This window comes from Trachinotus anak, unplaced genomic scaffold (genome assembly GCF_046630095.1).
Source record: "Trachinotus anak isolate AG129_WGS33_773 ecotype Australia unplaced genomic scaffold, CSIRO_AGI_Tana_v1 ptg000021l, whole genome shotgun sequence".
Lineage (NCBI taxonomy): Eukaryota > Metazoa > Chordata > Actinopteri > Carangiformes > Carangidae > Trachinotus > Trachinotus anak.
Window position 1 is genome coordinate 4924814 of NW_027273872.1, and position 14370 is coordinate 4939183.

The 14370-nt window shown below is 40.8% G+C and overlaps 1 protein-coding gene across 10 annotated transcripts in view; it reads right to left on the bottom strand.

Moving 5' to 3' along the window:
* Positions 1–14370, bottom strand: part of atp8a1 (ATPase phospholipid transporting 8A1) — a 103353-nt gene that overhangs the window by 72628 nt on the left and 16355 nt on the right. For 8 of the 10 annotated variants that reach the window (XM_071458322.1, XM_071458319.1, XM_071458321.1 and 5 more), the window contains exons 2-6: positions 14157–14271; positions 5973–6072; positions 4172–4270; positions 850–895; positions 588–628 (exon numbers count right to left, since the gene is read on the bottom strand). In XM_071458322.1, coding sequence (XP_071314423.1) covers positions 588–628; positions 850–895; positions 4172–4270; positions 5973–6072; positions 14157–14271 — 401 coding nt within the window. Of the gene's footprint in view, positions 1–587; positions 629–849; positions 896–4171; positions 4271–5972; positions 6073–14156; positions 14272–14370 lie in introns of those variants that run through there. The other 2 variants (XM_071458327.1, XM_071458326.1) reach the window with 1 other exon arrangement.

The window sequence follows — 14370 nt, forward strand, 5'->3', positions numbered from 1 at the left end:
ATGGCGACGTGTTTGCACAGACACATCTGCTGTTAATTTACTTCACAAGAACAAATCAACAAGAACTTCATGTAATAAAACCTTTTTTTTTTCTTGTCTGTCTCATATCCCAGAGAGCAGGAAGAAAGATTCAGCTTATATTGCACTGCTACATGCTGGATGTAGCTTCAAATGGATGAGGTATTGGCAGTATTACCAATTATGAAACAGTAAAAAATCTACCTCATTTCTGCACTGCCTGGTGTTTTGTTTTGTTTTTTTCTCCACACTCTCTGCTTTTAGCGAAATCATTCCAGCCACAGTAATAGAATTGTTTCATTATGAGGGAAGAGAGGAAGCTGCTCTTTGTCCTCCAGCATTGCCACGTAATGATCGTCCACACGGAAACACTGGATTAATTAGTAGCTGGATTCTAGAGAGGTCAGAGGGTGTTTGTGCATGTGTATAAAGTATGTGTGAGATTTCTCTGGTTGACAACAGCACAATTGAGGGTGGAAATGGTAGAATGAGTGATGTGTTTTCTGCTCCAGATGCATAAAAAATGTGAACCGATATAAATGACCATTAGTGACACAGTGCATACATACCTTCTCCCAGTGCACAATTTCCCAGGCACCATTCCTCAATACTGTTGTCAGTGACGAAGGAGATGGGGGAAGTTACGGTGAGAGAGAAAGAGGAAGTGAAGGCGACAGACAGAGAATAGTAGTTAGAAAACATGACAAACTGGCATTATGGTTTGTAGCCATGTTACAATGCAGACAATTAGCTGTTTAAATCTAAAACCAGTCGCCTGTTCAGTGGTAAAACCAACACAACACATTGGTTTTCCCGTCTGGTTTTCAATACCTTGACATTCCTTTTTGTTGACAACACTGTCAGCATTGTGACGTTTCTGTGAAGAAAAAAAAGAACAATACTCACATTACACACACATTAACATCTGATACACCTTCATTAAAAAGTACAGGAACAATTAAGACCAAATAAGAGAAAATTCCTCAGCTCTATCCCTGAGTACGTGAATTCTCATAAACAAACAAGGGACAAAACAAAGACTAACTGTCCTTTATTACAACATCCTCCACCTCTGATTCTATAGGAGGAAAGGGCCTGAAGAAGTATACTGACACTGTATAGCACTACTTACTACAGTGAGACAGTGAGAGGGAGATGGAGCGAGTCTGCAGTTACAAGCTGCAGAAAGATAACACCTTTGCACTGACTGCACCGTGGCTGTGAATATTCTCACTATGACCACACAATCTTCACACGGACTCATGCCATGCATGATGGCATTTAAGTAATGCCTACAGTTACATGACAGCAGAGACATTTTGAGTCAGTGTCCACAATGAGAATCCCAAATCCTAGTAAAGCTTCAGATATATTTGTAGCTCAGCTTTTAAGACAACATGGGTGACAACTGCTGCAGATGATCACAGATTACAGATCAGATTTTAATTAGATAGATGTTACAAAACATGAAACAAGTATGAGATTTATCAAATTAATTAATTACCAAAAATGTTACACTGGTCTGTATAAATGTTGTACTTCGAGGCTAAGCAAACTATGCAATGAGGGCTCTGTGAGACCACATCAAAATCCAGATCAGCAGAATTAAATCCCCTCATGTCCCGCTTGTCTCCCGAACAGTCATGCAATCAACTGTGACTTCAACAGCTGATTCCAAGGGACAGCCTGTCAACAAGCATCACGCTGAGTAATAATGTGTTGCTGAGTCCGTCACACATAAATAATCACTCACTGTATTTTAAAATCCAGCTCCGAAAAACCAACGTGTGCAGTACTTGATTAGCGCGGAGAGGACAAATCCACTCACATCCCTGCTAATAATCTATTTACTTTGAAGATCTCCTCAAATTCAGCCTAATTCTAAATCAATTTAAAACTAATTTGGGTAATTTACTTTACATTTCAGGAGAAAATATAAAGGCTTCTTGCCAGAGCAGCTGAAGGTGAAGGAGCTTGCGTCAATACACGCAAATAGAGGTGAGAGGTATTTGGTCTCATTGGACAGATTTCTCCAGTGCTCTGTAGCATCCATACAGTCACATTAAAAAAATGCTACAGCTGTAATAACCCAGTCATTTCAAAGCCTATAAATGTATAGTCCCTCAGAACAACAACAACCATTTTACAGCATCAGACACACAGAATCTGCTCTAAAGGCTTTGTTTTTCTGTTGTCAGAGCTGAAGGAGCCTTTTGGAGAAGAGGTGAAACGTCTTCGGGAACCTCAGCGAGTCCAGCTGCCTTCGTGCAGCTCTGAGAAATATCATGACCTGGACGACTGAGAATCTTCACAGACCTCTTGCACTTTTGTTCCATCTGCTCTTTCAGGTCCATCTCTCTCTGATTTTATATTCCAGTGAGTGAGTCTATCTCTCTGCCTTCCACACCCCCTCCCCACTACCACCCCCCTGCTTCTTTTTTCAGGCTCCAGGCTCCATATTTGATTTAATATCCCTGCAACATGCTGTAGTGTGTAATGAATAGGTCGCCTCTGTCACGTGACTTCAGCCTTTCACCACATGCACTACAACCAGGAAAAAAAGTTTGCGAGTAGAGACCTTTACAAAGCTCATTCATCATCCCCTGTGCAAGAGCTTTCAGCTGATTTCACTCAACTCTACGACCTATTCTCGCTCCACACACCCTCCTCTATTCATAAATGTGCAGTAACAGACCAACTGTATATACATCAACAACTTTTCCTGCCTTTTTTCCTCTCTCTCTCTGTTTCTGCCCATCATGCTCCTCCTGTGCCAGTGGACATGAAGGGAAGGAGGTGTACTGTATTTAGATGATGTGTGTAATCACAGTGCAGTGGAGAGCGAGTGGCACACAGAGGGTATGCGTAAAGACTGCAGTATCAGGTCTCTGGAGACTTCAGCCATAGCAGAGGAAAAAATGAAAGCAGTGAGAGATAAAAGAGTAGAACATCTGCAATGTTATCCTGATTAACCTGCTAATATCACAAACTGTTCTCTGGTCTTTCAACTGCTGTTTCAATTTCAGTTTGAGTGTTGGGAAACAGTGGCACTGTGTGAAAGGGGAGGATGCAGTATTTTGAAATGCACTGCTTGTAATTCGTAGCATTGCATTTCAGATTGTAACATTTTCAGGTGAAAGTTAGCTGAGCTGCCCAGAACAAAGGGCCAGAGCGTGCTGCAGCAGAGACAGCCAGCAATGAGGTAAGACACATGCTGTACAGTGTGTGTGTCCATAGTGCATGATTCATGAAGTTAGGGGTCGATACTGCCCTGGCAGGTCAACCTGTGAGGGACAGCGCAGTACAGGGAACAGACGTGTCTGCAGGTGACCTTCAGCAGTAAAGACAGAGTCATCACCACTCCGTTCCCATGTTTTTCACAACAGGCTGGGGGAAAAAGTGCTGCGCTGGTACCTTCAGCACAAGATAGAAGCTAATAGTATAGAGTAACTGTCCACTGGGACCTGCACAGAAGATCGCATTGCAGGGTCACTGCAATACAGTAGAATTCAACATCCCCTCACTTAGTTCAGAAGGGCTTGTGTGGATTACATGAGGGCCAAGAGTAAACACATTTTGAAGCCTTTAACTTCCCAGCAAATAAGAATTCACACAATGAAAAGATTTAACCAAAGCAAAAATAATAATGAAGTCATACTGAATAAATTACATTGTCTTTTTGAAGCATCTGTATTACAGCTCAGACTTGCTCCAGGGCAAACAGTTGTTTTGTTTTGTTTGTACTAACCGTCTTTGTGCATGAGCAATCAGCATCTAGGTTAAATGACTGAGTGAGTACTCTGGGTGCAGCAGGCACAGCTGTGACCTCTGAAATCAGTCTGTGTGTGTGTGTGTGTGTGTGTGTGTGTGTGTGTGTGTGTCTGTGTGTGCTGGCGTGTCTATATGTCAGGGAGTATCCTGCTGTGGTCATATAACCGTCACTGCCTCCTCTCTGCTCCACAGGGAACAGTTCAGCACTCAGAGGACAGGCTGTACAGTAAGACAAAACAGCAGCCAGATGAGGGCTCTCAGGTAATGTCTCTTTTAAGAGAACGTAGTGTGACAAATAAACAAGTCAAAAGTCTGTTTTTAAAAGAAGAAAGATCTTATTACAGAGGGAAATCTTACACCAAGACAAGAGTGTCTATCTTACCAGATCCTCAATGATCTCCTTCACAGCAGCCACCACCAGGATGAAGAGCAGCGGCACCAGTGTGGTCCAGCGACCAGTGGGAGACACATCTGGTATTTGCTGAAAAATTAAGACAACTCTTTGTATTTCTTTTCTTAAGGAAATAAAAAGTATCACAAAAGCCGACTTTGCAATTTCCAGATTCTTTCATGACTTCGAGGTAAAGACAGCAACTGAACCAGCTCATGTCCCAAACCCACTCATGCTAGCATAACACATCTGGACCCATTAAAAGGACGACAGTGACAGTGACCCCACTACACATTGTTTTTGACCTGAATTGAAAGTATGGTCTCATCTGCTCATTTTCAAGTTTGAAAGGGTTTTATATTGAGAACCGTGGATATATAGTTGAATAAGCAGACACACAGTCGCTAGTATCAAAGAGCAATACTTTATTAGCCTGGTTCCAGACCTTTGAATCACTACCACCATCTCAAATTCTGTACAGTAAACATCATTCGATGGACTTAACTCAAGAATAAACTCCAAACTTGAAAAATCCAGCACCAACAACTTTCTTAATACTATCACAGAGCTCTTCTTACCACTGAATTATTCTTTCTTCATCTATTTAAATTAAAAGTCAAATAAAAGTGTAATTAAAGCCAGGCCAGGGCCACAGGAGACAGTCACGGTTACCCTCTTGCTCGAAGGAAACTTGAACGAAATAGATCTGCTCTCTTCCTCATCTGCATAGATGTTTTATTCAAGGTCAGAGAATCGACAGGGCAGGTAACGCTGCTTGCTGCTTTTCAAGGCCACGGGATAGAGCCCTTTCCTGCCATGGTTTTGAGTTTCAGTCTGATCATTCATCCTTTCATTCAGTTGTTTGTGCATACACGATCTGATTCTGCTGCCCCTCCCACCTGCCTGTCTTCCTGTCAGCAGAATCACCTGACCTGCTCCTCCTCCCTGCTCACCTGTTCCCCTGTTGCCCGTCCCCTCATCGGCTCCCTGGTATATATAACTGGTCTGTTTCCACTTGCTCTCTGCCAGGTTGTCTTGGTGCCATGTGCCTCAGCTTTCCAGCGCTCTGATCTTTGCCTGCCTGTTTCATCCTGATCGTGTTTTTGACCTTGCCTGTTTTCTGTACTTTGTTTTCCTGATTAAATGTTTGTATCCTTGTCTTTTTTCTAAGTGAGGACTCTTTACTTGCACATCTGCCTCCTGAGTCGTGACTTTTCTTAGAACCGTGACTGATAATCAGCTGGACCCTGATAATCTCTGCCCAGGAGAAGCTTATTTTTAATTTAATACTAAAGATGTTCACATCACCCCTGCTATTCTACATGTAGCTCTAAATCACTTGGACTATTTGTGTGTGTTGCTTGAGTCCAGTGCAGTTTCTCTACTGCACTGTAGCGGTATGTGTGCAATAATAAACCAAATTACAGCCATCCACAGAACCCCATACATTTCCAAAGCATGTAATATCTAGTTTGCTTTTAAAGGAGGGACACGTAGTATTACATGTATTATTCATCATCAGGATATATAAAGTACTGTGTGTGTGTGTGTGTGTGTGTGTGAGCGAACTCGTCTGTGTGCATATGAAATTACAGATATGACCTTTGGAGATGGTGTCTAGGTTATGGCCGACAGTAAAAAAATAAAACAGACCGCCTGCACAGCAGTGGGAACAAAGCAAAGACTGAGGCTGAGAAGATCAGTGATTATTGACAGGTAGATTGCTGCTTCTCTTTGTATTTGAATCTGCCTCACAGAAGCACAGAAACAGCAGCAGCACACCACATCTTACCTGCAGGAGTGCAATGAAGAGAAAGAAGGCGTTGGCTGCCCTCCTGAACTGTGAGTAGAGGAACCGGGGGAGGAAGGTGAGGACATTGTATTTGGCTGTGCTGAAGACCGGATCCAGCAGGAAAAGCAGGGTTGATGGAGGAAGACACAAGAGAGAAATAAAATGGTTAGCTATCAAAATCTGTGGAGTACATTTTATCACACTGACATTACAAAATGCACACAAAATTTAATCTGGTTCACTCCCTGTGTTATCTAACTGAGCCATTTAAATATATTTAAAATAACCCCCTCCCTGCCCCTCAGCCCATCTACTCTACAAGGTCCTTTTTGTTGGAGAGACAGGTGTGTCTGCGTTCATGTGTGAGACTGATGAACAGCACAGAGCAGTGGATGCAATGATCATAAAGAATAATTAGGAGGAAGGAGGGAGGTGACAGAGGGGGATGTAAAGAGTGAGCTATATTGCCTGTGCTGCAGTGGTGTGGTGATGGGTAGCGGGGGGGGGGGGGGGGGGGGGGGGGTATAGTTAGTGGTACCCTGAGGCTGGTGGAGCCCTCAACAGCCCCACAATCAGACCTCCAGCAGTCTGATTTACAGCTGCATTAAAGGGCCAGTCAGAACAGCCACTTTGGGAGAAGATATATGCCATGATGTATGCCAAGCTGCTGGCAGTGCTTTGCTTACTCACGCGCACACAAAAGCCGTCACACATACACAAGCTATAGCCTCTAACTCGTCTGAAGGGACAAAGCATATGGAGGTTAACATTACTGATACCACTGTTTTACTCCCCTTAGACTAAATCTTATTTGACGGACACATTTTCAGCATTTTTTCACTTACAGCACGTCCACAAGCACAATGTAAAGTGACGGGAAAGTGGACTGGCACTGAATTGAGTTAATTAAAAAAAGGGTTTAACATTCATGGTCATCATGGCTGCCTGGTACAGTGGAGCCGTCTGGGACAGAGTGAAAGCAAGCGAGTAAGAGCGAGGCATTGTTCTGACAGCAGTACAATGTACAAGCAGCCTCACAGAGGAGCCCGACGAAGAGCTCTGTCACAACAAGGGTCAAGAATGGACCAGCTTTGTTTTATTCAACAAAGTCTAGTCTTCAGTCTGGTGTAGTTATTTCAATGACAAGAAAAAAAAATCACAAACTGTGGGTCACCTAAAGGAGGGGGAGGTAACAATTTGAAATATGAAATTCAATCACTGGATTTATAGCATTAAAATATGGCGAATATGTGAAAAGTCAAGTCCGCAGGGTTTCCAATCACTCTTCTGAACTTTTCTTTCCTGGGTGTTATGACATTAACTGAGAGGACAGAGGTCAGGTCAATTCTATTGAAGCTTTTTTTTCTCCTTTTTTTTTTCGCAGTCCAAATGGGGAAGTTTGAATTTTTCATCTTGAATTCTTTGAGGCAGTCTGAATTTCCCAAATCCAACCTGAGCCTGCACAACTTTAAAATGGCTTTAAAAAGAGAATTTAAAACCAAATAAATGAAGGTGGAATGTTTTCAAACCAAAATATATGAACTTGATAAGTTCAGCAGTATATACATTTCAGGTGTTGAGTTGCTTATAAAACTACAATCCTTACGGCCTCTTCTTGCCTTCATAGAACAATAATAGTTTTAAAGCTGACTGAAGTTGTGTCTCGAGGGGGAAGAGGGGATTTCACAGGGATCTTTACCTAATGATGTTATTTCAAAGACAAACCCAGGACAGGCAAAGAGATTTCGATCAGTATCAGCATTTTTACAGGCCTAACATGCATTTAGCAAATGTTTGAGCTGAAAGATAAACAGCATGAAGAGAAAGACCAGTTCCTCATTACTAAACAAAAAAAAAACCCAAATCAACCCACAAGCCAAAGAAGAGCTTTACAGGGTGAGCTAATAACTAACAACTCCTCACACAGGCAGCAACAACATTACATGAGAGGAGTGTTGTAATTAGACATTTGATATCTGTATGTTGTTTATCGTTGTAGAACATCATCATCACATGAGGCAGCTCAGAGTCTGCCATCATAAAGTGAAAGGCCAATAAACCTGTTGAATGAGATATGTAATGACCAGGAAGTGGAACAGAGAATATAATATGTGTGTCAGTGAGAGAGGATGTACAGTAACCTCAGGTTATTATTTTCACTCGAGATATTTCTGCAATTTCCAAAAGAACATTTTAGGAAAACCAGGAGGTTTTTCTTTTTCTTTTCATTCTAGATCATTTCATGTTCAGTGTGGTCATTGTTCATGTGCAATAACCTTCTACTTATTGTGAAACCCTTTGCCATATATCATCCAAAGCCCATAACAATACCATGAGTACAGTCTCATTTGTAAAGGGTGATCCCACTGGGTATTAAACCCTGGCAGTGCTAAAGGATAGTCACCGCCTCATCTATCCCTTGAGATACAAAGAAACAGCAGCTGAGAAGCTCTCAGGCAGGTTAAGGTAAAAGCCTTGGTTTTATCATTCCTCACATTCAGTACATTTGTCATCTTGTCTTTGAGATCATCCTTCTGTTTCTGCTTTCCACTTTATTTTCTTCACTCTTCTTTTTTACCTCATGGGGGTAGAAATGTAGTGGACGTGTGGTGTGTCCTACCCCCTTTACTCTTGTTCACTGAATCACTTCTTCCACAGAGGCAAGGTGAGATAAAGAGCTTGTTTAACATGCTCCTTAATGGATGATTATGGATCTTACATTTTATTTCCTTGCAGCGCCCTGAGAATCAAGATGACATGAGAGGCATCCTTACTCACCAGAGTATTAGCCATGCCGCAGTGATCAGAGGAACTTTTAACACAACATTTCCACCACAATAGAAAAGTTCGACATCCCAACTTTGTCATTATAAATATTTATTTTGGTTTGGCTTGTAAATTGGAACTAGATTTGTGCAAGTTAAACAGCTGTCAATCAAACATTTTGAGTGTTTGGTTGAACGGTCGTCATCTTTCAGCCGCACCTATTGACACCTCATATCTTCTCTAAACACCCAAAAACCACATGAACCACCAGCCTTCCTCTTTAACATTTTAAAACGTATAAGTATTACCAATTAAAATCATACAACTCTGATTTGAAGTTTCTTTTTTTATCATTTCCAAAGTGAGAAGCGATCTCATCACATTTTAACCCACACAAGGAGAATTGAGGGGAGCCATCAGACAATACGTCTGTAATTAAAAGTCTCTGTGGTACTTTTAATTAAAAATTCATTCTTTAAGCATAACTGTAGGGTTAAAAACAATGTCATGTGATTTGTAAAAGTTATTTCATTGCTGCAGTTTTATCATATTATCAAAATTTGGTTTGACTTTTTGAGGGTTTGGGAATAAAAAAGATGTGATATACAGGGTATTCATTTATTTAAGCAGCTAATCAGTGTTTTTGGCCAAACAAAAAGTAAATCTGTTTTGCTCGTAAATGTGTGCTCGATGTAGACAAACTTTTAACAGCAACTGAGAACACGACTTTAACTGTTGTTCAGCATCAGTAGAGCACAGCAGTGAAGAAAATACTATTTCCTGACACTTATAAATTACAGATGTCAGATCATCAGAAGTTGTTCATACTGATATTTCACATCAATAAAAACTGATCAAATACAGCTAACATATAAAAAAGCGACACGACGAATGAGTTGTATTATACTTCAATCAGAAGGCCAGCAGGTGCCAAACCAACCAAGGCCATTCATCTATAGCCAAGAAGCTTACACAAGTCACACACACTACACAGCACACAGTCGACTGCGATGGATTCCAGCCATTTGCAGAAGCTTTGTATGAATAAAAATGATGTTTATGATTTTTTTGTGAGTTATATCGAAACAGAACTGCTCACATAGTTTGCATAAAGCTGGTTAGACCAGTAACCTTTACGGCTGAATGACCTCCTGTTTAATATCCTTTCAAGATGTGTCTGTACGTGTAGTTGTGGTGTGTGTCATGTGCTATGCTTTTGTGATGAGAAGCTCAAATCTGATTTAAAATGTCACCCAGTAAGTTGAGGACAATTTACATACCAGTTGGTAAAATTATCAGTCGATGCAGTTGGGTGAATAAGACAAATTCAGATGCTCTACCCAGACACATTTTTGTGTGGTGAATGTGCTTGTGGGTCATGTGTTTGTGTCCATGTCTATCTGCGTCTGTGCGTATCTCAATTGTCCCCTGTTTTCCACACAAGACATGCACACCAGTAAAATGGTTTGTACAGCCGCTCCTGTTTACCGCAGGATTAATCACCTTTAAATTACAACCAGATCTGCCAGCAACCAGTACAGCTGAATAAACAACCCACAGCAATCCTAACATACAATAGTACACCCAGCGTGCCTGTGTGTTATGATGCACGAGTCATGTGTGTGCATCTACGTTATGTGAGCAGTGACATGTTCTGCAGGTCGTGATGCTGCAGAGGGAGAAGGAAAGCAACTGGAAGCCAGAACCCTGTGAGGGATATTTGCCTGCTTATAAGATTAGATTCACCATTCACAGACCTTGCTCCTGTTAGTGTCTCCACAGGTCACTTTGAGACAGCAACCAATCCTCTTGAACAAATTAGATCTTTAAAGCAGCCTGAAGCCGGTGCCTTCAAGGCCTGAGGCAAATGTTTGGTCACATTCAGAAAAACTAAAAGGACAAAGAGAATGCTTTGTCTTCTACAAGTCGTCTACAGCTGTGCACTTCACTGCTCAAATACTGCAGTAACACGTCAAAACTTCTGAAATCATTTAATAGATGCAACTTGGAAGCATCATAGTCAGACCCAAAACTGGAGGGACTGAAACAAATGCTGCTTGAAACGGCATTAACATGCAAGCTGGCTGTAATTTTTATCTGTAAAAACTGTGCTGCCAGCATTCAAACGTTTATTTCCTGAAGTCGCCGTTACTGCAGATTCATACATTATTAAAACCAGTATGCTATGTATAATATCGGTATCCGATTGCATGTTAGTCAAATTTGATTAACATGGGACATTATTGCTAACACACACCCCTACAGCAGGTATTCATTGGACAGCTGTTGTCACTCAAGTGGCAATATTCAGATCAGTTCACGAAAATATTTCTTCTCGATCATTTTATGAGTCTTACTTTATGTGTTTTCCATGATAACAACGTGAGCTTCAGCTGCATGGGAAAAATATATGATGATGATATTTTGCTTTATTTTTCAGCGAGGGCAGATCACCCTCTGAATTCATGACTGCCTCTGGTAAGGTCACAAAATGTTTTTTTTTTTCTTTAAATAGGTAGAGGTGTCCTTTTACAGCCAATGCCATATTACTTAAACTTCTCTGATGCAACGTAATTAAAAACCACCAACCATCTGGTGCTCATCCAAACAGGCTAATTATGCTGTGTCTTGATTGCTCATTGACCAGGCTGTGTTAATAACTAATAACCAGACTGAAAGTAAAACTCAGGTAATGATATGTAGATATCACATTAGCACCACCTGAGTTAAAGGAGACCTGAAATAATGAAGAATAAGCACCAGTTTTCTTACAGTTAGATAATTTCAGGAAACAAACTGCAGTATAGAAGATTTTTATGAGCTGTCTGCATCTGTTATTTGTCATGTCAATACCATAAATATAAGCACACTTGCATTTATAGGCTTTTTTTCATTTACTATTCCTGTTCAGTTTATAGCTGTGCCTGTGTGTACACATACACATCTCTAGCTGCTCATGCAGTTGGAATGCTAACAGTAATACTCCATGACAGAGGATGGCCTGACCTAAAAATCCTGACCTTTAATGCTAAAAGCACTGAACTCCTCCAAGGGGAAGAAAAGGATAAAGAGGCCAGGCTGGAAGATACGGACTAATGCACCGCTGGTGATACAAATCTTGCAGGTACTTATCAAATATCACATGGCTAAAGGTGCTGTCATGGCTGTAACTGTGGATCAGTCTTCTCTACTGAGTAACAGTAGTGGCTCCTCACATCAAAACAAACTGCACCGCACAGGGTGAAACTATAGGTCATGTGTTCGATAGTCAACTTAAAGCGGCAATAGGCAAGTTTTTTTACCTTATCATTATGAAGTAAACGTTGAGTGCTACAGAATAATGACTGGTTCCCTATAAGCCTCAGTTTCACTGTATAATTCTGTTTGCCAGCAGGTACTAAAAATCTCCCGGGAAAATTGCAAAAAAGAAGTGTGTCTGCCTTTGTGCAACCAAAAAAGGAAGAGGATAGTGCTTTTGTTTCCTCCAGTAGCTACTGGTAGCTTTCCCCAGTTAGTAAATAGCAGATAGAGGAACAGCTGGAGTAACTATGGAGTAACTGTCTGTTTCCACTTTAAGAATACTGAATTCAAGATTGTTTTTAAAAGATAAAATATGTATTATACATCAGCCTGTTAGTCATATATATATTTCCAGTCACACTAGAGAAGGGCAAAGTTCAAAAAGACATTTGTTGTAAAACTGTTGGCTCCTCAACATATGTTTAAAAAAAAAAGCACCTAAAATGGACTCGCTGTCCCCAGGCTGACATTCACTGTAAGTAGCAGCTTCACAGTCATAGCATACTTTAATGCAACTGTTTTGCTTGTGACTCTGAAGGTTAATGTGGGGTTAAAGGCAAAGTGGCGAGTTATGCTGCAGGTCACCATGAAAAGCACTGATAGCCTCTGGGTTGCCATTACCAAGTCAGAAATAGCAGCAGTTCACACCAGCAGCAAAATCCTTAAGAGAATACAACTTTGTGTGTGAATTTTTAAAGCAGCTGAGATAAAACTTTAATTTAAAGTGGCATGGGAAAAGCATCTTCGCCCTACGTAGTTATACTGGAAATGTGGGCTGGTAAGTGATAGAGGTCAACCCTGTGTGACCGGAATGAAGCTTCATACAAAGCTAGTACACATCAGCTGTACATTAAACCTCTGCAGTATATGTTGTTTTAAGCTTGTTGCTTCCTCAGCTTGTTGCATGTTTGTCCCTGCAGACTCAAAATCTAGAGGTATATGGAAGTTGTGTAACAGTCCATCATCTAATTCTAGTCCTAGTTGTAATTATAACCACTGGGAGTCAATGGAATTTTGTTTCCATCACTAAGTGTCAGTTCAATTAAGGTCAAAAAGATTTGGAGCTTGTAAAGTGATATTCATAAATAATTTACAACTACAGTTTGTAGTTGTAAATAAAACCTGTAAAAAAATTTGCATGAGACAAAATTCAATCAGTGTTCATTTGTAGAATAAACTGCATCTAAAACTTAAAAACGCTGAAGTTACAAATATGAATTTTGACCCTGTTTTTACACTTGAATCTCATTGGACAATGACAGTCCAGTCACAAAGCAAAGTCCAATCAGAGGGAAGGTGGTTCTGTTATCTTCACTCTGCCACAGATCCTGAAAAGTGAGATAGACTTTCAAGATGAACAACAACGCAAGCTTGAAAATTTACTACACCAGATCTTTTTGACCCTAATTTGAGCCGATAAGTTAAAGGCATAGAAGACAACAAGCAGCTGTGTATTTTACTTTGATCACAGGGGGTATGCATGTGAAATGCACTAACCCACAACCACACAGACCAACACAGACCTGTGACTTCTTTTTTTACCACTGCCTGGGTGGTACTCCAAGGTTGATCTAGTGAACCTATACATGGACCACACAAGCTTTACTACACGGGCTGCAAATCAAATGCAGAACATGTCAACACGTGAGAGTTAATTGAGAAAATCTACATCTACATCTATCTGTATATGCAGAAACAGAAAAGAGAAAAGTTCTGTATCAACCTAAATGTTGCTCAAGAGACCTCGCCCAGCTTAAAGCATCACAAGAGTCATTTGTGCTTCATGATCTTACATTTCTGTGGTGTACTGCACTAACTTCACATTGTTCACACTGAGTAGCTCCAATAGATACCACCCAGGCAGTGATAATGTTAGTCCCACAAAGGGGTAATAGTTCCCTTATGCAGGGCTCTTACCAACACTAGAGCTTCCACCACCACTGCCAAGCACACTGTGCCATCCAGTGCTTCATGATATGCAGGAAAGTCTCTGATAGTAACTTAATGCAACTAGCTGTCAACAAACAATACACTCATTACGACCACATACGATAGCTCTTAGGCATTTTAAATTAAACATTTTCAGTTCATACAGTAAATATTTCATTGAGTCCTTACCTGACTCGATTGCTGCAAAACTTGGTGAACTGCGGCTGGTTGAGGTGTATCAGTCGGGCATCTTCTTGGTCAGCTAAGGATGTCTTTTCTGATGTGTCTTCTGTTTTTTCATATCCTGCAGGACGGGAGAAAAGACGTTCTATAAGCACAAACAAAATTAAGATGAAAAGTGTTTTGAAAACAACCCCTTTATTTTACTGCATATATGAGGGAC